Below are 24575 nucleotides of genomic sequence, written 5' to 3' on the forward strand. Positions count from 1 at the left end.
CTGTATTCTCTGTATAAGGGGAGGCGATGGCCGAGTGGTATTATCGCTAGACTATTAATGCAGAAACTCAGCGAATGTTCTGGGGACCTGGGTTCGAATCCTGCCACGGCAGATGGTGAAATTTGAATTCAATAAATTGTATCTGGAATTAAGAATCTACTGCTGACCATGAAACCATTGTCGATTGTCGGAAAAACCCAGCTGATTTGCAGCTAAAAACGGAGGGAGCTCTGGAGGAGTACAAAGAAAGTAGGAAAGTACTCAAACGGGGAATTAGAAGAGCAAAAAGGGTCACGAAATGTTCTTGGCAGACAGGATTAAGGAGAATCCCAAGGCATTTTATTCATACGTTAGGAACAAAAGGGTTGTTAGGGAAAAAATCGGACCTCTCAGGGACAAAAGTGGGGACTTATGCTTGGAGCCCAAAGAAGTAGGGGAGATCCTAAATGAATACTTTGCGTCGGTATTCACAAAGGAGAGGGATGTGTTGACTTGGAGTGTCCCAGAGGATTGGAGGATAGCTAATGTGGTCCCGTTATTTAAGAAGGGTAGGAAGGATAACCCGGGTAATTATAGGCCGGTGAGCTTGACGTCCGTGGTGGGGAAGTTGTTGGAGAAGATTCTTAGAGATAGGATGTATGCGCATTTAGAAAGGAATAAACTCATTAACGATAGTCAGCATGGTTTTGTGAGAGGGAGGTCATGCCTCACTAACCTGGTGGTGTTTTTTGAAGAAGTGACCAGAATGGTTGACGAAGGAAGGGCCGTGGATGTTGTCTATATGGACTTTAGTAAAGCGTTTGACAAAGTCCCTCATGGTAGGCTAGTGAAAAAGGTTGGATCTCATGGGATAAAGGGGAAGGTGGCTAGATGGGTGGAGAACTGGCTTGGTCATAGAAGACAGAGGGTGGTAGTGGAAGGGTCTTTTTCCGGCTGGAGGCCTGTGACTAGTGGTGTTCCGCAGGGCTCTGTATTGGGACCTCTGCTGTTTGTGATTTATATAAATGATCTGGAAGAAGGAGTAACTGGGGTGATCAGTAAGTTTGCGGACGACACAAAACTGGCAGGACTTGCAGATAGTGAGGAACATTGTCAGAGGCTACAGAAGGATATAGATAGGCTGGAAATTTGGGCAAAGAAATGGCAGATGGAGTTCAATCCTGATAAATGCGAAGTGATGCATTTTGGTGGGAATAATGTAGGGAGGAGCTACACGATAAATGGAAGAACCATAAAGGGTGTAGAGATGCAGAGGGACCTGGGTGTGCAAGTCCACAGATCTTTGAAGGTGACGTCACAGGTGGAGAAGGTGGTGAAGAAGGCATATGGCATGCTTGCCTTTATAGGACGGGGCATAGAGTATAAAAGTTGGGGTCTGATGTTGCAGATGTATAGAACGTTGGTTCGGCCGCATTTGGAATACTGCGTCCAGTTCTGGTCGCCACACTACCAGAAGGACGTGGAGGCCTTGGAGAGAGTACAGAGGAGGTTTACCAGGATGTTGCCTGGTATGGAGGGGCTTGGTTATGAGGAGAGATTGGGGAAACTGGGGTTGTTCTCCTTGGAAAGACGGAGGATGAGGGGAGACTTAATAGAGGTGTATAAAATTATGAAAGGCATAGATAGGGTGAACGGTGGGAAGCTTTTCCCCGGGTCGGTGGTGACGTTCACGAGGGGTCATAGGTTCAAGGTGAAGGGGGGGAGGTTTAACACAGATATCAGAAGGACATATTTTACACAGAGGGTCGTGGGGGCCTGGAATGTGTTGCCGGGCAAGGTGGTGGAGGCGGACACACTGGGAACGTTTAAGACTTATCTAGACAGCTATATGAACGGAGTGGGAATGGAGGGATACAAAAGAGTGGTCTAGTTTGGACCAGGGAGCGGCGCGGGCTAATTGTTCTTTGTTTCTCGTTTCAAGGCTTCATTCTATGATCATCTTGCTGGTGCCAGTACAGAGCGAGACTGCGGATAGTTGGGAACCTGTCTCGGGGGCAGGGAATTCAGATGGTGTTCGTAAAACAGAAGTGGAAATGAATAGGGTTGGGAAGCATTTTCTGATCAGGGCCAGTGTGATCTCCTGGACTCGTTTCGATCGCCTCAGGGGGTCGGAGAGGAATTTCCCAGATTTTCTTTCCCCCATATTGGCCCTGGGGTTTTCACTCTGGGTTTTCGCCTCTCCCTGGAGATCACATGGTCTGGAATGGGGGGGTGGGGGTGAGTTAATAGGTTGTGATGAACAAAGCATCGTAGCTGTGAGGGACAGCTCGGTGGATAGGATATTAGGATGTAGATAGGCTGGAAAATTGGGCGGGGATCCTGGATTCAGGATTCAATCCTGGACCGGGGAGCGGCGTGGGCTTGGAGGGCCGAAGGGCCTGTTCCTGTGCTGTATTGTTCTTTGTTGTTTGTCCTGTTACCTCCTTCCAAAGTGAATCACCTCACACTTTTCCACATTAAACCCCATTTGCCACCTCTCAGCCCAGCTCTGCAGCTTATCTATGTCCCTCTGTAACCTGCCACTTCCCTCCACACTGTCCACAACTCCACCGACTTTAGTGTCATCCGCAAATTTACGAATCCATCCTTCTACACCCTCATCCAGGTCATTAATAAAAATGACAAACAGCAGTGGCCCCAAAACAGATCCTTGCGGTACACCACTAGAAACTGAACTCCAGGATGAATATTTCCCATCAACCACCACCCTCTGTTTTCTTACAGCTGGCCAATTCCTGATCCAAAACACTAAATCACCCTCAATCCCATGTGTCCGTATTTTCTGCAAAAGCTTACCATGGGAACCTTATCAAACGCTTTGCTGAAATCCATATACACCACATCAACCGCTTTACCCTCATCCACCTCTTTGGTCACCTTCTCAAAGAACTCAATAAGGTTTGTGAGGCACGACCTACCCTTCACAAAACCTGCTGACTATCCCTAATCAAATTATTCCTTTCTAGGTGATTATAAATCCTATCTCTTATAATCCTTTCCAAAACTTTGCCCACAACAGAAGTAAGGCTCACCGGTCTATAATTACCAGGGTTGTCCTTACTCCCCTTCTTGAACAAGGGGACAACATTTGCTATCCTCCAGTCTTCTGGCACTGTTCCTGTAGACAATAACGACACAAAGATCAAAGCCAAAGGCTCTGCAATCTCCTGTCTAGCCTCCCAGAGAGTCCCAGGATAAATCCCATCCGGCCCAGGGGACTTATCTATTTTTATCCTTTCCAGAATTGCTAACACCTCCTCCTTATGAACCTCAATCCCGTCCAGTCCAACAGCCTGCATCTCAGTACTCCCCTCGACAACACTGTCCCTCTCCTGTGTGAATACCGATGAAAAATATTCATTTAGTGCCTCTCCTATCTCTTCAGACTCCCCGCACAACTTCCTACTACTGTCCTTGACTGGCCCTAATCTTACCCTCATCATTCTTTTACTCCTGACATACCTATAGAAAGCTTTAGGGTTTTCCTTGATCCTACCTGCCAAAGACTTCTCATGTCCCCTCCTGGCTCTTCTTAACTCTCTCTTTAGGTCCTTCCTGGCTAACTTGTAACTCTCAAGTGCCCTAACTGAGCCTTCACGTCTCATCTTAACATAAGTCTCCTTCTTCCTCTTCACAAGAGATTCAACCTCCTTAGTAAACCACGGTTCCCTCACACGTCTGCTTCCTCCCTGCCTGACAGGTACATATTTATCAAGGACGCGTAGTCGCTGTTCCTTGAACAAGTTCCACATTACAATTGTGCCCATCCCCTGCAGTTTCCTTCCCCAACCTATGCCAGCTAAATCTCGCCTAATCGCATCATAATTTCCTTTCCCCCAGCTATAACTCTTGCCCTGCAGTATATACCTATCCTTTTCCATTGCTAAGGTAAACGAAATCAAATTGTGGTCACTGTCACCAAAGTGCTCACCTACCTCCAAATCTAACACCTGGCCTGGTTCATTACCCAGTACCAAATCCAATGTGGCCTCGCCTCTTGTTGGTCTATCTACATACTGTGTCAGGAAGCCTTCCTGCACACATTGGACAAAAACTGACCCCTCTAAAGTACTTGAACTATAGCTTTCCCAGTCAATATTTGTAAAGTTAAAGTCCCCCAGTACAACTACCCTGTTACTTTCACTCCTATCCAGAATCATCTTTGCAATCTTTTCCTCTACATCTCTGGAACTTTTCGGAGGTCTATAAAAAACTCCCAACAGGGTGACCTCTCCTTTCCTGTTTCTAACCTCAGCCCAAACTACCTCAGTAGACGAGTCCTCATCAAATGTCCTTTCTGCCACCGTAATACTGTTCTTGACTAACAATGTCACACCCCGCCCCCCTCTTTTACCACCTTCCCTGCACTTACTGAAACATCTAAACCCCGGAACCTGCAACAACCATTCCTGTCCCTGCTCTATCCATGTCACCGAGATGGCCACAACATCGAAATCCCAGGTACCAACCCATGCTGCAAGCTCACCCACCTTATTCCGGATGCTCCTTGCGTTGAAGTATACACACTTCAAACCACCTGCCTGCCTGCCGGTACACTCCTGCAACCCTGAAACCTCATCCATGACCTCACTACTCTCAACCTCCTGTACACCGGAGCTACAATTCAGGTACCCACCCCCCTGCTGAATTAGTTTAAACCCTCCCGAAGAGCATTAGCAAATTTCCCCCCCCAGGATATTGGTACCCCTCTGGTTCAGGTGCAGACCATCCTGTTTGTAGAGGTCCCACCTACCCCAGAAAGAGCCCCAATTGTGCAGGTATCTGAATCCCTCCCTCCTGCACCATCCCTGTAACCACGTGTTCAACTGCTCTCTCTCCCTATTCCTCTCCTCACTATCACGTGGCACGGGTAACAAACCAGAGATAACAACTTTGTTTGTTCTAGCCCTATGCTTCCACCCTAACTCCCTGAATTTCTGCCTTACATCCCCATCCCTTTTCCTACCTATGTCTTGAGTGCCGATGTGAACCACAACTTGGGGCTAGTCCCCCTCCCCCTTAAGGATTTGGAAAACACGATCCGAGACATCGTGGACTCTGGTTCCTGGGAGGCAACACACCAACCGCGAGTCTCTCTCGTTCCCGCAGAATCTCCTATCCGTCCCTTTAACTATGGAGTCCCCAATGACTAATCCTCTACTCCTCTCCCCACTTCCCTTCTGAGCCACAAGGACAGACTCTGAGCCAGTGACCTGTACACCATGGCTTATCCCTGCTAAGTACCCCCCCGCCGCCCCCCCCCAAACAGCATCCAAAAGTGTACTATCCCCAATTTCTACGACATTTCTTGTTTCTCCCCCCACTTGGATGGCTCCCTGTACCCTGGTGCTGTGGTCAGTTTGCTCATCCTCCCTTTCCCTCCCCTTCTGAGCTGCCGGGCCGGACTCTGCGCCGGAGGCACGGCCACTGTTGCTTCCCCCAGGTAGGCTGCTCCCCCCAACAGTACTCAAACAGGAGTACTTATTGTTAAGGGGCACAGCCACTGGGGTACTCTCTCGTACCTGACCTTTCCCCTTCCCCTTCCTAACCGTGACCCACTTGTCTGTCTCCCGTGGCCCCGGTGTGACCACCTGTCTGTAACTCCTATCTATCACCTCCTCATTCTCCCTAACCAGACGAAGGTCATTGAGCTGCAGTTCCAGTTCCCTAACGCGGTCCCTTACGAGCTGTAGCTCGACGCACCTGGCGCAGATATGGACGTCTGGGAGGCGAGCTGACTCCAGGACCTCCCACATCCGACACTGAGAACAACAAACTGGCCTCACACTCATAATTCCCCCTTTCTTCCAATGACACAGGAAAAACTATCTAAACCTACCCTGCATCTGCCTGTTTACACCGAAGCCCGATGAGCCAAAGCCCGTCAGCTCTCACTCTGCTCCCTGCTCACTGCGCTGCCCGCTAACGGCGCTGCCCGCTGAATAGTGCGGCCTACTTATGTACCTTGCGCGCGCTGAAGAAGAATTTAGACCCTTCCCAGAACACCCAGCGGCCTACTTCAGGGTTAGAGTTCAAAGTTTTTTCTTTAAAAACACCCGTGAAAAAGTAATTTAATCTAAATTAAAAGTATTATTTTTAAATTAAAAGTATTTTAAAAGTAAATCTCTTACCCCAGCACTCCTGCAATAAATCTCTCCTCTCTGTCTCACTCTGGCTGAACAATGAATAGCTGGGGTCCCAGCACCGATCCCTATGGCACCCCACTAGTTACTGCCTGCCAATTTGAAAAGCACCCATTAATTACTACTCTTTGTTTCCCCTCTGCCAAACAGTTTTCTATCCATCTCAATACACTTCCTCCAGTCCCATGCGCTTTAATCTTGCACGATAATCTTTTATGCAGGACTTCGTCAAATGATTTCTGAAAATCCAAATATACCACATCGACTGGCTTCCCCTTTGTCAACTCTACTAGTTACATCTTCAAAGAATTCCAACAGATTAACTGGAGTTCTCAGTGCCAACCACCTTCTATGCTGTATGATTAAATAATTCTAATTTACAATTCTATAGCATTTTACATTCACAAAAAGATGTCTCGCACATTGTAAAAGTTACAGGATAAATGGACATGAGTAGGAAGGAGAAGGGTAACAGAAAGGTTACAGAACCATTAATCAATGGAGAGAGATAATGCATAAAGAGAAAATACTCGAGTCATTCATACTCACAGAACATGTTGCACCGCTGAAGCCGTCTTTGTGACCTTACCCAATTGAGGCATATTTCTTACAATTGAGAAAACTCCAGAACTTATTTCCTGACTGTCCTTCAGATCAAATATCGTCTTAATTTCTTCACCATACTGCACCAGTGCAAATTCACACTAAAATAGAAAACAAACGTTGATTTCTGTAACCAAATTGGTGCCTAATATTTTAGAAATTATTATTCGCTATCCAGTTTAAGGTAATAAAATCAGTTATACAAAACCAGAACAACGGTAGTACGGTAGAGGATCAGAAGGACCTTGGGGTCCGGGTCCATAGGACTCTAAAATCGGCCCCGCAGGTGGAGGAGGTGGTTAAGAAGGCGTATGGTGTGCTGGCCTTTATCAATCGAGGGATTGAGTGGAATCGGCTGCTGTCAGTGGTGGTGGAGGCAAACTCAATAGGGTCTTTTAAGAGACTCCTGGATGAGTACATGGGACTTAATAGGATGGAGGGTTATCGGCAGGCCTAAAAGGTAGGGATATGTTCAGCACAACTTGTGGGACCAAAGGGTCTGTTTTGTGCTGTAGTTTTCTATGTTTCTATGTTTCTAACTGAGGATGCGATAAATCTGAAATAAAACTGACTGAGTGGGCAAATACTTGGCAAATGCAATATAATGTGGATAAATGTGAGGTTATCCAATTTGGTGGCAAAAGGAGGAAGGCAGATTGTTATCTGAATGGTGGCAGTTTAGGAAAAGGGGAAGTGCTACGTGACTTGGGTGTCATGGTGTAACAGTCGCTGAAGGTTGGCATGCAAGTACAGCAGGCGGTGAGGAAAGCTGGCCTTCATAGCAAGAGGATTTGAGTATAGGAGTAAGGATGTCTTGCTGCAGTTATACAGGGCCTAGCTGAGGCCAGACCTTGAGCATTGTGTGCAGTTTTGGTCTCCCAGTCTGAGGAAGGACATTCTTGCAATCGAGAGAGTCCAGCGGTTCACCAGACTGATTGCCGGAATGGCAGGACTGACATATGAAGGAGGCTGGCTCGAGTGGGTTTGTACTCACTGGAATTTAGAGGAATGAGAGGGGACCTCATAGAAACATATAAAATCCTGATGGGACTGGACAGACTAGATGTGGGAAGAATGTTCCCGATGTTGGGGAAGTGCAGAACTAGGGGGTCACAGTCTAAGAATAAGGGGTAAACCATTTAGGACTGAGATGAGGAAGAACTTCTTCACTCAGAGAGTTGTGAACCTGTGGAATTCTCTACCACAGAAAGCTGTTGGGGCCAGTTCATTAGATATGTTCAAGAAGGAGCTGGACGTGGCCCTTGTGGCTAAAGGGATCAAGGGATATGGGGAGAAAGCGGGAGTGGGATACTGAAAGTGAATGATCAACCATGATCATATTGAATGGCGGAGCAGGCTCAAAGGTCCGAATGGCCTACTCCTGCAACTATTTTCTATGTTTCTAAACATAAAGCGCCAAAACTTATTGACAGGCCAAGCAGCATGTGTGGAGAGGAAAGAGAGTTAACCACCAAGGTTTTCCCGGCCCTGGGATGGTGGACTGGGAGGTGGCAGGGAGGAAGAGGCAGGATGTAAATAAAATATCAGAGAACAGGGTCAGAACAATTCCGCAACACAGTCTGGCCACTAGGGCCTTGGAGCTGGGCAGCAAATTTGAATAATTAAGGTTTTATTAGGGTGATTTTCCCAGGCCTTTGGGGAGGCAATGGCCCAGTGGTATTATCACTAGATTATTAATCCAGAAACTCAGCTAATGTTCTGGGACCCAGGTTCAAATCCTGCCGCAGCAGGTGGTGGAATTTGAATTCAATAAAAAAAAATCTGAATTAGGAATCTATTGATGACCATGAAACCATTATTGATTGTCAGAAAAACCCATCTGATTCATTAATGTCCTTTAGGGGAGGAAATCTGCCGCCCTTATCTGGTCTTGCCTACATGTGACTCCAAAGCCACAACAGCAATGTGGTGACTCTCATCTGCCCTCCAAGGGCAACTAGGGATGGGCAATAAATGCTGGCCAGCAAGCAATGCCCATGTCCCACGAATGGATAAAAAAATTGTCAGTGGGAAGCAGCCCCCACACTGAGTGGGGAGGCTGGAGGCCCCGATCTGAAATAATAAAAATGAGGAAAGGATACCCACACGGAAATGGAATCCCACCACACCCCTGCCCCATGGACAGGCCTCCCCATCTGACCTCCTCATTGGAGGTCCCCCTACAGATACACCCCTCCCCAATCTCTCAGGGAACCCCATTCCATCCGAACCTTCCCAATACAGCCGTCCCAACCCGTCACTGCCCCTTGGCAGTGCCCAGGTTATCACAGTACGAGTTTTAAGAACACCAGGTTAAAGTCCAACAGGTTTATTTGGTAGCAAATGCCATTAGCCTACCAAATAATGGTAGGCTACCAAATAAACCTGTTGGACTTTAACCTGGTATTGTTAAAACTCTTACTGTGTTTACCCCAGTCCAACGCCGGCATCTCCACATCATGAGTGCCCAGGTTATGCCAGGGGACAGTGCCAGGATACTGCCCAGGCATGACCCTTGCTTCCTGCAGCCGTACTAACCTGTGCACCCCTGGTAGGGAACTCTGTTTGTCCAGACCTGTTGTAAACCCTGCTGACATGATGTCATGCCAGATGTTACGGGGATACCCTAACATGAGGGATAATATATTGGAGAGCTCCTTATACACTTAGCGTCATAGAGTCATAGAAGTTTACAGCATAGAAACAGGCCCTTCGGCCCAACTTGTCCATGCCGCCCTTTTTTTTAAAAACCCCTAAGCTAATCACAATTGCCCGCATTTGGCCCATATCCTCCTATGCCCATCGTACCCATGTAACTCTCTAAATGCTTTTTAAAAAACAAAATTGTACCCACTTCTACTACCTCCTCTGGCAGCTTGTTCCAGACATTCACCACCCTCTGTGTGAAAAAATTGCCTCTCTCCCCTCTCACCTTAAACCTATGTCCTCTAGTTTTAGAGTCCCCTACTTTTGGTAAAAGATATTGACTATCTAGCTGATCAAGCCCTTCATTATTTTATAGACCTCTTTAAGATCACCCCTCAGCCTCCTACGCTCCAGAGAAAAAAGTCCCAGCCTCTCCTTATAATTCAATCCATCAAGTCCCGGTAGCATCCTAGTAAATCTTATGACTTATTACTGTGTGGCCAAATTCAGCTCCAACTTCATTTTCAAGTTTACTCATGATACCACTATAATGGGTCAGATCTCAATGACGTGATGAAGTATAGGAAAGAGATAGAGAATCTGGTGAAGTGGTGCGGTGACAATAATCTCTCCCTCAATGTAATGAATTATCAGCAAAATTGTCACTTCTGACCAAGGTGGTGGAGGCGGACACACTGGGAACATTTAAGACTTATCTAGATAGCCACATGAACAGAGTGGGAATGGAGGGATACAAAAGAATGGTCTAGCTTGGACCAGGGAGCGGCGCGGGCTTGTGGGCCGAAGGGCCTGTTCCTGTGTTATATTGTTCTTTGTTCTTATGATGAGGTAATGAGGTTGATGAAGCAGCTGAAGTTGGTTTGGCCTAGGACACTGCCCTGAGAAACTCCCGAGGTCGGGAATGGAGTCTGAGATAATTGGCCCCAACAACCATAACCATCTTCTTTCAAGCAAGGGATGTCTCCAACTAACAGAGAGTTCTCCCCCCAATTCCCATTGATATCAAATTTGCTGCGGTTCCTTGTTGCCCTGATGTCAAGGGCAGTCACTCTCGCCTCACTTCTGAAATTCAGATCTTTTGTTCATATTTGGTCAAGGTTGTAATGAGGTCTGGAGTTGAGTGGTCCCGACAGAAGTCAAATTGAGCATTGGTGAGCAAATTGTTGGTGAGTAAATGCCACTAAATAGCACTGTTGATGACACCTTCCATCATTTTGCTGATGATTGAGAATACGCTCATGGCAGTAATTGGCTGAAATGGATTTGTTCAGCTTTTTGCGTGGTGCTGTTTTATTTAGTATCTGGTACCTATTTTGATTCCTTTATAGTAAGCATTGTACATTCCTGTTTTGAATTGCATTTGTCGTCTAGGCTTCTAAAATATTCCAATCATTCTGAAAACTTTCATCATTTACCTCAAGGCACCTTTTCCAAATGTTTTTTGCTATGTTTATAATAAATTCCTTTGCCTTTTGGAAATCAGCTGCAGAAATGCTTCCTGATCCATCCAGCACGATTGCAATTTCTGTGCCTGTAGAAACACAAACATTAAATCAATAATATTGAAATTAACTATGGATTGCTCCACTCAGCTCTGAGAAACATCATATCCCAATTTCAGACTTTCAGCTGTGAAGACAGGGATTGATGATATTTAATTAAATAAAAATTGGAAGTGCTGCAATATTCAACTGCTCTGGCAGCATCAGTGGAAAGCAAAACAGAGGCTGGGATTTTGTCAAAGGACAGGAAGTGCTGGTTGGATCCACACAGAATTCCACATTTTAACAGCGGCAGCCGAAAAGAGTCTAGCACCAAGGCTGCTGGCAAATTAAGAATGGAAGCCCACCTCCTGACACCCACCTCCTGACACTGTAGTCCCAATCAGTTGAGGTGACACTGCAGGATGAAGAGAGCTTCTTTATGTTGAGGCACCCTCTGAGACAAGGCATTTTGTTCGGTTTACATACCAAAGCCAGTCAGCCAGGCCCAATTCCCAATTCTGCTAGAAGGTAGAATGTTATTGGCCAAGGTAAATAATGTGTATTAATGTCATTAGATCATCCAGTGAGGATGACAGGTTGAGCGGGAGAAACGAACCTTCGAAAAGGTATATCTGCTTTACACATGTACTGAATTGTCAGAGAGAAGTTGGATTTTTCCAGCTGTCTCTCTCCCAATGCATGTTGGTCAATAAAGAACGTCCTTAACTGAATACATTGAGAAGATGATGGCACCAGTAGAGCTGGCAATGCTATTGATTACAGTACAGTAGAGCAACAGAAACAACCTCAACGTGTGTCTGCAGGTAGACAGGACCAACACCCTGCAGAGGAGGAGGTGGCAAGGCCCATTGACCTACCGGCTGAAGGGTCACAAATGGATTTGGCTCGGAGGAGACACTACTGGCCATGGGTCGACCAGAGGAGAGCATCATACATCCAGATGCCAGGGATCCAGAGCCGGATACAACTGCACTGTCTGGGAGATGATGGAACACCAGTGTCAGGTGATGCAGGAGTTGGTGCCACATAGATTGGAAGGTCACTGTGGTCCTGAAAGTTTCAACCGTCCTTAACATTTATGTCAGCGGCTCGTTTCAGGGCTGCACAGTGACCTGAGTGGCATCTCGCAGTCTGCCACATGTAAATGCATACCTGAGGTAACAATGCACTATTAGCGAGGGTTCACCCGTGGATCAACTTTGAGCCGGGACCAGGTGAGCCAGGAAACCAGGGCCAGAGTACAGGAATGAGATAGAGAATCTGGTGAACTGGTGCGGCAACAATAATCTCTCCCTCAATGTCAACAAAACGAAGGAGGTTGTCATTGACTTCAGGAAGCATAAAGGAGAACATATCAGTGCAGACTCGATGGGCCAAAGGACCTCTTCTGCATGCTATGATTCTATGACTCCTCAAGTCGGCCTTGCAGTCAGCTGCTATCCTTCCTGATATTCACAACCCAACCTCTGTCACTCCAGCAGCCTTGGTACAACCAAATCCGGGGTCATGTCATCTGACTGGGGCTCCAGCAACCCTCTGACTGAATGGATTGTTATCCACTTTGATTAGAGCATTTCTGGGCAAAATCACATATCAAAGATCTCAGTCCATCCATCTCCTTAACCAAATCCTAGTTATTTGATACCTTAATTTTCATTTTATCACAACTTCCTGACAGTTGTTTTGATAAGGAAAACAAGGTTGAAACGAAGGACTCTGAAATTGACGACTCCAATGAAATTGAACAATAAGGAAGTTACCTTCCAGACAAACGTCAAAGTGATTTAGAAAAACTATTGCAGTCACATAGGCTAATTGTGGGAATAAGCTGGGAAAACAAATTTTGCTATACTGAAGACCATAGACCACAGAAAATAGGACCAAGAGTCGGCTATTTGGCCCCTTAAGCCTCCTCCGCCAGGATCCCGGCTGATCCAACATTCCTCATGTACACTTTCCAGCCCTTTCCCCATAACCCTTGATTCCCTTATTAATCAAGAATTTATCTATCCCAGGCTTAAATATATCCAAGGAGCACGATCTTATCTGTCGGTCATGCCACCCTCCCGCTGCGGTGAGGTCAGAGAATTTGGTGGCCAACTGTTCACTGCGGTGGGATGGGAAAATCCCGTTGACATGAACGGTGATAAGATTCCAGCCAAAGACTCAGTCTCCATAGCTCTCTGTGGCAAGAAGTTCCATAGACTCACAACTCTCGAAGAGAAGAAATTCCTCCTCATTCAAGTCTTAAATTGGCATCCCTTTATTCTGAGACTATGAGACTGTGTGCTAGCTTTCTGTGTTTATTGTACAAGTATCCCCAAATCCCTTTGTGTTTCAGCTTTCTGCAGTTTTTCTCCATTTAAATAACATTCAGTTTCTTTGTTCTCTCTTCCACAATGAACAACTTCACATTTTCCCATATTTTCACAGTAACTTCATTAAAATGTTAATGTCAGCCTACTTGTGACACTAATAAATAAAACTCAAATTATACTCCATTTGTCAACTTTTTGACCACTTATTTAACCTATCAATATTTCTTCATAAACTGCTTACATTCCTCTCACAACTTGCCTTTACACCTATTTTTGTGTCATCTGCAAATTTGACTGCAGTACATTTGCTTCCTTCCTCCAAGTCAGTAATATATATTGGAAACAGTTGCGGTCCCAGCACTGATCCCTGTGGATTCCCACAGGGTCGCCAACCTGAAAAAAAAACCCTTATCGCCACTCGCTGTTTCCTGCCCATTAGCCAATTCCCTATCCATGCAAATATACTACCTCCAACACTATGGGCTCTTATTACGTAACCTTTTGTGAGGTGCCTCATCAAACATCTTCTGGAAGTCCAAATACAACACATCTACTGGTTCCCCTCTATCCACTTTGGTTGAAACTTCCTCGAAAAACTCTAATAAATTAGTCAGACACAATTTCTCTTTCATGAAGCCATCCTGACTGTGCTTGATTAGATTATGATTTTCCAAATGTGCTGCTGTTACTTTCCTAACAATTGATTCCAATATTTTTCTAACAAGAGGTGTGAGGCTAATCAGCCTAAAGTTACCCACCTTTTGCCTCCCTCCCTTTTTGAATAGGAATGTCACATTAACAGTTTTCTAATCCTCCAGCATTTTTCCAGATGAAATAAATATGGGGGATTCAGCTTCCATAAAGCAACAGCCCTATAGATTAAATCCAGTAAAATTAGCACAGGGGCAGAAAGAAATTAAATTCTGCAGTGGTTTTAAAATTATGTCTGCAGGTCTTGTAGATTCAAACAAAGAGTTTTGCTCAGGAGATATTAACACTACGGGCTGCTACATTACACTGCCCTAGATGGCAATGACTGTTAAGACCCAGGCCAGAAATTCCAAGCTATTTTGTGAAACCAGCCTAGACCCTAAGCTTTACATTTGATTTTCGCATTCTGAGCATAAGGCGTTTCACTCCAGATACGATTCAAGTGACCCACTGGGAAACTTTTATCAAACAAAGCTTATTTAAGAACACAGTTAAAATATAACAAAAATAATTTGCATAACTTTCACTAATTATAAGACTTGAACACGATCTCTGTTCTTCCAAGTTAAAGCAATATACCACAGACATACACCCTTCTACAGAATTAATTTATACAAAAACAAGTTTGCTCACATGATGCTGGATTTCCAGCTTTTTGCACTTCTGGACAGAGAACCCGACAGGAGTTTTCAGAGAAGGATATATCCTCCAAACAGCAAAACCTCAGGGGGGTAAACCCAGTCTCTGGCAGCTTCCAAAAGCAGTCACCCAGGCAACAGAATCTCTAACACCAGAGATGTTAGATGGTTCAGATGGCTCGATTGAGGGTTACAAGTTAGCAAGGAATGAGCTGAAAAAGGGGCTTAGGAGAGCTAGGAGGGGACATGAGAAGTCCTTGGCGGGTCGGATCAAGGAAAACCCCAAGGCTTTTTACTCTTATGTGAGGAATAAAAGAATGACCAGGGTGAGGTTAGGGCCAGTCAAGGACAGTAGTGGGAACTTGTGTATGGAGTCAGTAGAGATAGGCGAGGTGATGAATGAATACTTTTCTTCAGTGTTCACCAAGGAGAGGGGCCATGTTTTTGAGGAAGAGAAGGTGTTACAGGCTAATAGGCTGGAGGAAATAGATGTTCGGAGGGAGGATGTCCTGGCAGTTTTGAATAAACTGAAGGTCGATAAGTCCCCTGGGCCTGATGAAATATGTCCTAGGATTCTTTGGGAGGCAAGGGATGAGATTGCAGAGCCTTTGGCTTTGATCTTTGGGTCCTCGCTGTCCACGGGGATAGTGCCAGAGGACTGGAGAATGGCGAATGTTGTTCCTCTGTTTAAGAAAGGGAATAGAAACGACCCTGGTAATTATAGACCGGTTAGTCTTACTTCAGTGGTTGGTAAATTGATGGAAAAGGTCCTTAGGGATGGGATTTACGACCATTTAGAAAGATGCGGATTAACCCGGGATAGTCAGCACGGATTCGTGAAGGGCAAGTCGTGCCTCACAAATTTGATTGAATTTTTTGAGGAGGTAACTAAGTGTGTTGTTGAAGGTAGGGCAGTTGATGTCATATACATGGATTTTAGTAAGGCGTTTGATAAGGTCCCCCATGGTCGGCTTATGATGAAAGTGAGGTGTGGGATAGAGGGAAAGTTGGCAGATTGGATAGGTAACTGGCTGTCTGATCGAAGACAGAGGGTGGTGGTGGATGGAAAATTTTCGGATTGGAGGCCGGTTGCTAGCGGAGTGCCACAGGGATCAGTGCTTGGTCCTCTGCTCTTTGTGATTTTTATTAATGACTTAGAGGAGGGGGCTGAAGGGTGGATCAGTAAATTTGCTGATGACACCAAGATTGGTGGAGTAGTGGATGAGGTGGAGGGCTGTTGTAGGCTGCAAAGAGACATAGATAGGATGCAAAGTTGGGCTGAAAAATGGCAAATGGAGTTTAACCCTGATAAATGTGAGGTGATTCATTTTGGTAGGACTAATTTAAATGTGGATTACAGGGTCAAAGGTAGGGTTCTGAAGACTGTGGAGGAACAGAGAGATCTTGGGGTCCATATCCACAGATCTCTAAAGGTTGCCACTCAAGTGGATAGAGCTGTGAAGAAGGCCTATAGTCTGTTAGCTTTTATTAACAGGGGGTTGGAGTTTAAGAGCCGTGGGGTTATGCTGCAACTGTACAGGACCTTGGTGAGACCACATTTGGAATATTGTGTGCAGTTCTGGTCACCTCACTATAAGAAGGATGTGGAAGCACTGGAAAGAGTGCAGAGGAGATTTACCAGGATGCTGCCTGGTTTGGAGGGTAGGTCTTATGAGGAAAGGTTGAGGGAGCTAGGGCTGTTCTCTCTGGAGCGGAGGAGGCTGAGGGGAGACTTAATAGAGGTTTATAAAATGATGAAGGGGATAGATAGAGTGAACGTTCAAAGACTATTTCCTCGCGTGGATGGAGCTATTACAAGGGGGCATAACTATAGGGTTCATGGGGGGAGATATAGAAATCATAGAAATCATAGAAACCCTACAGTGCAGAAGGAGGCCATTCGGCCCATCGAGTCTGCACCGACCACAATCCCACCCAGGCCCTACCCCCACATATTTACCTGCTAATCCCTCTAACCTACGCATCTCAGGACTCTAAGGGGCAATTTTTAACCTGGCCAATCAACCTAACCCGCACATCTTTGGACTGTGAGAGGAAACCGGAGCACCCGGAGGAAACCCACGCAGACACGAGGAGAATGTGCAAACTCCACACAGACAGTGACCCGAGCCGGGAATCGAACCTGGGACCCTGGAGCTGTGAAGCAGCAGTGCTAACCACTGTGCTACCGTGCCGCCCATATAGGAAGGATATCAGAGGTATGTTCTTGACGCAGAGAGTGATTGGGGTGTGGAATGGACTGCCTGCAGTGATAGTGGAGTCAGACACTTTAGGAACATTTAAGCGGTTATTGGATAGGCACATGGAGCACACCAGGATGATAGGGAGTGGGATAGCTTGATCTTGGTTTCAGATAAAGCTCGGCACAACATCGTGGGCCGAAAGCCCTGTTCTGTGCTGTACTGTTCTATGAAGAACACTTCTTCCTTGATCCAGCTTGCCATTTGTTTTATTCAGCTCTTGCTTTCTGCAACTTTTGCCTGAAGCTTGTTTCTTTTTCCAACATGAAGGGCCTGTTTCCATGCTGTATTGCTCTGCAGCTCTATGACTCTAAGCACATTCAACGTGGCCCTTTTTGCCACAATTCCTGCACATGATGTCTTTGCACCAACCATCTGCTGCCGAATGCCCAGTTTTTACACACCTATGGCAGGTGCAAATCTGTGTTTGCGTTCAGGTTTCGGTCACTATCTTGTGAATATTGGGCTCAAACTCAATTGTTGAGTGTTTTTAGTTGCTAATTCCATGGATACAGCAACTTCCAAAGCTTTCTTTAAGATCAGATTGCTTTCGGTTAACAACCACTTTTGAATAGCCTTGCTCCTTAAACCACAGGCTAATCCATCTCTGGTAGTATTGTTTAATACATCCCCAAATTTGCAGTGTTCAGCTAATCTTTTCAGGGTAGCTATGAAACGAGTAATCAATTCACCTTCTTCTTAGTTGCCCTTATGAAACCTGAACCTTCCTGTGATGGCAAAAGTTTTTGGTGAGTCGTGGCCCTGTAATATTTCCACAATTTCATCAGTTTTTTATGCCTTTTCTAGCTGTTCAGACTCCTAAAGAGGTTAAATGTTTTTACCCCATTATGCTCAGTAAAGTTGGAACTATCTGCTGCTATCTTGTTCACTTGAACAAAATAGTCAGATCTCCCTGTATTTGAGCTCCATCACTCTGTATTCTCATCAAACAGTCCAAAATCTCTGCCATTTTTCTCAATGGAAGGACCGGCACGTGCACAATGTGCCATTAATTTTCACCCTATTATAGAAAGGATATTATTAAACTAGAAAGAGCGCAGAAAAGATTTACTAGGATGCTACTGGGACTTGATGGTTTGGGTTATAAGGAGAGGCTGGATAGACTGGGATTTTTTTTCCCTGGAGCGTAGGAGGCTTATGGGTGATCTTGTAGAGGTCTATAAAATAATGAGGGGCACAGATCAGCTGGATAGTCAATATCTTTTCCCAAAGGTAGGGGAGTCTAAAACTAGAGGGTATAGGTTTAAATTGAGCGGGGAGAGATACAAAAGGGTCTAGAGGGGCAATTGTTTCAGACAGAGGCTGATGAGTGTCTGGAACGAGCTGCCAGAGGTAATAGTAAAGGCGGGTACAATTCTGTCTTTTAAAAAGCACTTAGACAGTTAAGACTGGTATCGAGGTATGTGGGCCAAATGCGGGCAATTGGTACCATCTTAATGGTAAAAACCAGGCAGGATGGACAAGTTGGGCCGAAGGGCCTGTCTCCACGCTGTAAATCTCTGTGACTCTATAACTCTGTTTCTTTTCTTTCCAAAATAAGGCAAACCTGAGAGCATGTTTTCCCTTGAGTTTTATTACCCCTCCTCCTCTAAACTTGTTGTTGTTGGCTACTTGCTACTCCACGGCTATCGAGTTCGGTTTGTGGCAAGCTTCTCTCCTATGTTGTTTCCTTTGGAATTTTCAGTGATTTTTCGGTTCCTCTGCTGGCTGCAACTGTTGTTTGGCTCACTAAGCTCTTCAGCTTGCATGTAGAGACAATTATTATTTATTCATTTATTGGGTGCTTATAACACTGTTCGCCTATCTCATCACTAGTTTTTATGTGATGGTTTTAAAAGTAAGTCTGCAGCCCTCAGAGGTTCAAACAAATAAAGAGTTTTATTCAGGAGATGTTTACACTACAAGCTGCTAGTGAGGAACACGAGATATACCATCAATACAACTAATTCATGCTTCATTATGACATCATAGAGTCCAGTTGAAGTAACTGGAGTTCACCTATTGTGATGGTGCTGAACTCAGAACACAAAGGTTGTATTGAGAAAGTAGGACAATCACAAATTTATTACAAAAATTGACTTGCTGGGAGGATATTGGCAAGTCCTTTATTGGGAAGGACGAAGGAGATAGCAGCTTTTTCAACACCAGACAGGCTTTATCAAATCAAAGTTATGCCACTTGGTAAGAAGAAAGCACCAGCAACATTTCAAAGACTGACAAGCAAAGTAATTGTAGAACTGAGTAATTGCACTGCTTATATTGACAATAAACCTGGTGGTTTCCAGTCAGACATGGGAGGGGAGAAGCATTTACAACATCTAAAAGAACTGTTTGATTGTCTGCAAGAAGCAAATTTGATGATGAACTAAGCAAAGAGTGAATTTATGAAAGTGCAAGTAACATATTTAAGCCACACCATTGGACATAGTCAGACAGTCCCATGAGATGTGAAAGTAAAAGTAATCATAAAATTCCCAATTCCTATAACAAAACTGGAAGTTTTGAGATTTCTCGGCATGAGTAGGTTTTACCGGAAGTTTATACCAAATTTTAGCAGTGTGGTTGCTCCATTGATTGAAGTATTAAAAAAAACAGTACATTTCAACGGACAGAACGCATTTGATTGTTCAAAAACTGTGTTGATGACTACCAGTTCTAGCGGCACCTAAATACGCTATGTAGTTTAAGTTGGCTATTGATGCGAGTGATATGTATTTGTAGATGTTGATGCTCTGTTCAGATGGAGGTTACTATTGCAACCATTTAATTCACAGATTATACATATGGTTGGATGAGAAAATCTAATTGCAGATAAGTTATCAAGAGTTTAAAGTTCATAGAAATCGGACATTTGAATCATTGACAGTGGACTGAAAAGAACTCTATTGGTACAAAAGGCTAGTATATATTGTCATGCTAATGCATGCATCTTATAACTTAATCGTTTAGAATATATAAGTATAGTGAACAATGCAAAATGGGTTGAGAAAATGAAACTGTATTTTAGAATTATGACGGTTCATTTTCCATAATAGAAGTTTAAAGAAATATCATATTTTCCTAATATTGTGTGTGTCTGTGTGTGAGTGCATGTGTGTGTTCGTGCGCGTGTGTGTGTGTGTGCATGCGTGTGTGCTCATGCGCATGTGTGTGCGTGCATGTGTGTGTGTGTGCTCACACGTGTGTGTATGCACGTGCATGTGTGTGCATGCGTGCATGTCTGCGCTTGTGCATGCATGTGTGCATGTGTGTGTGCATGTGTGTGTGTGTTCGTGCGTGTGTGCGTGAAACTACTTTAATTAAACTGAAGACATAGATTGCAAGGCTAAAAACATCAAAAATGGGAAGGTGTGAAAGCAAGCATGTTTAGGTGGAAGATGGGACACCAGTGAGCAGCGTGAATAGAAATTTGTATTAGAAGCTAAGTGGTTAAATTGAAGTTTAGCTATTATACTTTCAAAAAGAAAATTTATAACTGGCAAAGGTCACAAATGAGTAAAGCAAAATATTAAGTTTATATCCAAGCAAAGGTAATTGCCATAAAACCAACATGAAAGATTTTTTATTTTTCTGGGAAGGGAACTTCCAAAGAACAACAGATTTAAACATGAAAGGGAAAAAACAGATTTAAAGAGATTGGAAACTGCATAGGTAGCAGCGGCCATGATATCGTGCAGAATGTACTGGGGCAACAGAATATCATGTGAGAAAACGTGAGGTTGTCCACTTTGTGGGGCAAAGAGAAAAAAACAATATTATTTAAATGTAGAGAAAGTACAAAATGCTGCAGTACAGAGGGATCAAGTCTCCTCACAAAATGTTAACATTCAGCTACAGCAAATAAATGGAACGTTGGCATTCATTGCAAAGGAGGTAGAGCATAAAAGTGGAGAAGTCTTGTTACAATTGTAAAGGACATTGGTGAGACCATGTCCACTACAACTCACACCAACTTTTACTGATGCACCACAGAGAGCATCTTTCCTGGATGTATCACAGCTTGGTATGGCTACTGCTCTGTCCAAGACTGCAAGAAACTACAAAGGGTCGTGAACGAAGCCCAGTCCATCTATCAAAAACGGGCCTCAAATCCATTGATTCTGTCTACACTTCCAGCTACCTTGGAAAAGCAGCCAGCATAATTAAGGACCCCACGCACCCCGGACATTCTCTCTTCCACCTTCTTCCATCAGGAAAAAGACACAAAACTCTGAGGTCACGTACCAACCAACTCAAGAACAGCTGCCATCAGACTTTTGACTGGATATACCTTATATTAAGTTGATCTTTCTCTACACCCTAGCTATGACTGTAACACTACATTCTGCAGCGTCTCCTTTCCTTCTCTATGTCTGTGTAGTGCAAAATAAACAATACTTTTCACTGAATACTAATACATGTGGCAATATAAATCAAATCAAATCAAAATCATCCACAGTGGCCCTCGGGTAAGGAAGCTTAATTGGGCAAGGGACAGGAACTGAGGAATGTCGATTGGGAGCAGATATTTGAGGGCAAAGATACATAGAAGAACATAGAACATAGAATAGTACAGCACAGAACAGGCCCTTCGGCCCAAGATATTGTGCCGAGCTTTATCTGAAACCAAGATCAAGCTATCCCACTCCCTATCATCCTGGTGTGCTCCATGTGCCTATCCAATAACCGCTTAAATGTTCCTAAAGTGTCTGACTCCACTATCACTGCAGGCAGTCCATTCCACACCCCAATCACTCTCTGCGTCAAGAACATACCTCTGATATCCTTCCTATATCTCCCACCATGAACCCTATAGTCATGCCCCCTTGTAATAGCTCCATCCACCCGAGGAAATAGTCTTTGAACGTTCACTCTATCTATCCCCTTCATCATTTTATAAACCTCTATTAAGTCTCCCCTCAGCCTCCTCCGCTCCAGAGACAACAGCCCTAGCTCCCTCAACCTTTCCTCATAAGACCTACCCTCCAAACCAGGCAGCATCCTGGTAAATCTCCTCTGCACTCTTTCCAGTGCTTCCACATCCTTCTTATAGTGAGGTGACCAGAACTGCACACAATATTCCAAATGTGGTCTCACCAAGGTCCTGTACAGTTGCAGCATAACCCCACGGCTCTTAAACTCCAACCCCCGTTAATAAAAGCTAACAGACTATAGGCCTTCTTCACAGCTCTATCCACTTGAGTGGCAACCTTTAGAGATCTGTGGATATGGACCCCAAGATCTCTCTGTTCCTCCACAGTCTTCAGAACCCTACCTTTGACCCTGTAATCCACATTTAAATTAGTCCTACCAAAATGAATCACCTCACATTTATCAGGGTTAACTCCATGTGCCATTTTTCAGCCCAGCTTTGCATCCTATCTATGTCTCTTTGCAGCCTACAACAGCCCTCCACCTCATCCACTACTCCACCAATCTTGGTGTCATCAGCAAATTTACTGATCCATAAGACCATAAGACATAGGAGCGGAAGTAAGGCCATTCGGCCCATCGAGTCCACTCCACCATTCAATCATGGTTGATTTCAACTCCATTTACCCGCTCTCTCCCCATAGCCCTTAATTCCTCGAGAAATCAAGAATTTATCAATTTCTGTCTTGAAGACGCTCAACGTCTCGGCCTCCACAGCCCTCTGTGGCAATGAATTCCACAGACCCACCACTCTCTGGCTGAAGAAATTTCTCCTCATCTCTGTTCTAAAGTGACTCCCTTTTATTCTAAGGCTGTGCCCCCGCGTCCTAGTCTCCCCTGTTAATGGAAACAACTTCCCTACGTCCATCCTATCTAAGCCGTTCATTATCTTGTAAGTTTCTATCAGATCTCCCCTCAACCTCCTAAACTCCAATGAATATAATCCCACGATCCTCAGACGTTCATCGTATGTCAGGCCTACCATTCCTGGGATCATCCGTGTGAATCTCCGCTGGACCCGCTCCAGTGCCAGTATGTCCTTCCTGAGGTGTGGGGCCCAAAATTGCTCACAGTACTCCAAATGGGGCCTAACCAGTGCTTTATAAAGCCTCAGAAGTACATCCCTGCTTTTGTATTCCAAGCCTCTTGAGATAAATGACAACATTACATTTGCTTTCTTAATTACGGACTCAACCTGCAAGTTTACCTTTAGAGAATCCTGGACTAGGACTCCCAAGTCCCTTTGCACTTTAGCATTATGAATTTTGTCACCGTTTAGAAAATAGTCCATGCCTCTATTCTTTTTTCCAAAGTGTACGACCTCGCACTTGCCCACGTTGAATTTCATCAGCCACTTCTTGGACCACTCTCCTAAACTGTCTAAATCTTTCTGCAGCCTCCCCACCTCCTCAATACTACCTGCCCCTCCACCTATCTTTGTATCATCGGCAAACTTGGCCAGAATGCTCCCAGTCCCGTCATCTAGATCGTTAATATATAAAGAGAACAGCTGTGGCCCCAACACTGAACCCTGCGGGACACCACTTGTCACCACTTGTCCACCCTTCAGCCCCTTCCTCTAAGTCATTAATAAAAATCACAAAGAGCAGAGGACCAAGCACTGATCCCTGTGGTACTCCGCTAGCAACCTGCCTCCAGTCCGAAAATTTTCCATCCACCACCACCCTCTGTCTTCGATCAGATAGCCAGTTACCTATCCAATCTGCCAACTTTCCCTCTATCCCACACCTCCTTACTTTCATCATAAGCCGACCATGGGGGACCTTATCAAACGCCTTACTAAAATCCATGTATATGACATCAACTGCCCTACCTTCATCAACACACTTAGTTACCTCCTCAAAAAATTCAATCAAATTTGTGAGGCACGACTTGCCCTTCACGAATCCGTACTGACTATCCCGGATTAATCCGCATCTTTCTAAATGGTCGTAAATCCCATCCCTAAGGACCTTTTCCATCAATTTACCAACCACCGAAGTGAGACTAACCAGTCTATAATTACCAGGGTCATTTCTATTCCCTTTCTTAAACAGAGGAACAACATTCGCCACTCTCCAGTCCTCTGGCACCATCCCCGTGGACAGCGAGGACCCAAAGATCAAAGCCAAAGGCTCTGCAATCTCATCCCTTGCCTCCCAAAGAATCCTAGGATATATTTCATCAGGCCCAGGGGACTTATCGACCTTCAGTTTATTCAAAACCGCCAGTACATCCTCCCTCCGAACAACTATTTCCTCCAGCCTATTAGCCTGTAACACCTTCTCTTCCTCCAAAACATGGCCCCTCTCCTTGGTGAACACTGAAGAAAAGTATTCATTCATCACCTCGCCTATCTCTACTGACTCCATACACAAGTTCCCACTACTGTCCTTGACCGGCCCTAACCTCACCCTGGTCATTCTTTTATTCCTCACATAAGAGTAAAAAGCCTTGGGGATCTGGCATGAGGGAAGCTTTTCAAGGCCAGCTGAGTGAAGTGGAGGACATGCATGGCTTTGGCAATTTCTGGGACTGGAAGATGTAACCTTAACTGGCTTTCGAAATGTAACTAAGGCTTAGTTCACAGAAATGGTGAGTACGTTACTCATTGGATTAACCACAGGGGCGAGGATAGCAATCATAATTGAATTAATTGCGCAGCATTTGAAATTGCCAGCGATACCCAAGGGACCAAGTTCTCCCCAAGGAGCGAGTCAATGACTTTGCTAAGATTCAGTTGCAAATGTAAAAACTTGAATTGGAAGAAAAAGAAAGAAAGGGAGGAAAAGAAAAG

The 24575-nt window shown here is 44.8% G+C and overlaps 1 protein-coding gene across 2 annotated transcripts in view; it reads right to left on the reverse strand.

Annotated features, from left to right (window-relative positions):
* LOC144501157 (integrin alpha-E-like) overlaps positions 1-24575 on the reverse strand; it is a 377113-nt gene that overhangs the window by 250599 nt on the left and 101939 nt on the right. For both annotated transcript variants that reach the window (XM_078224555.1, XM_078224556.1), the window contains 2 exons: positions 10829-10944; positions 6693-6847 (listed from right to left, as the gene is read on the reverse strand). In XM_078224555.1, the coding sequence (XP_078080681.1) occupies positions 6693-6847; positions 10829-10944 (271 nt within the window). The remainder of the gene's footprint in view (positions 1-6692; positions 6848-10828; positions 10945-24575) is intronic.

Source organism: Mustelus asterias, chromosome 12 (assembly GCF_964213995.1).
Source record: "Mustelus asterias chromosome 12, sMusAst1.hap1.1, whole genome shotgun sequence".
NCBI classification, from domain to species: Eukaryota; Metazoa; Chordata; class Chondrichthyes; order Carcharhiniformes; family Triakidae; genus Mustelus; species Mustelus asterias.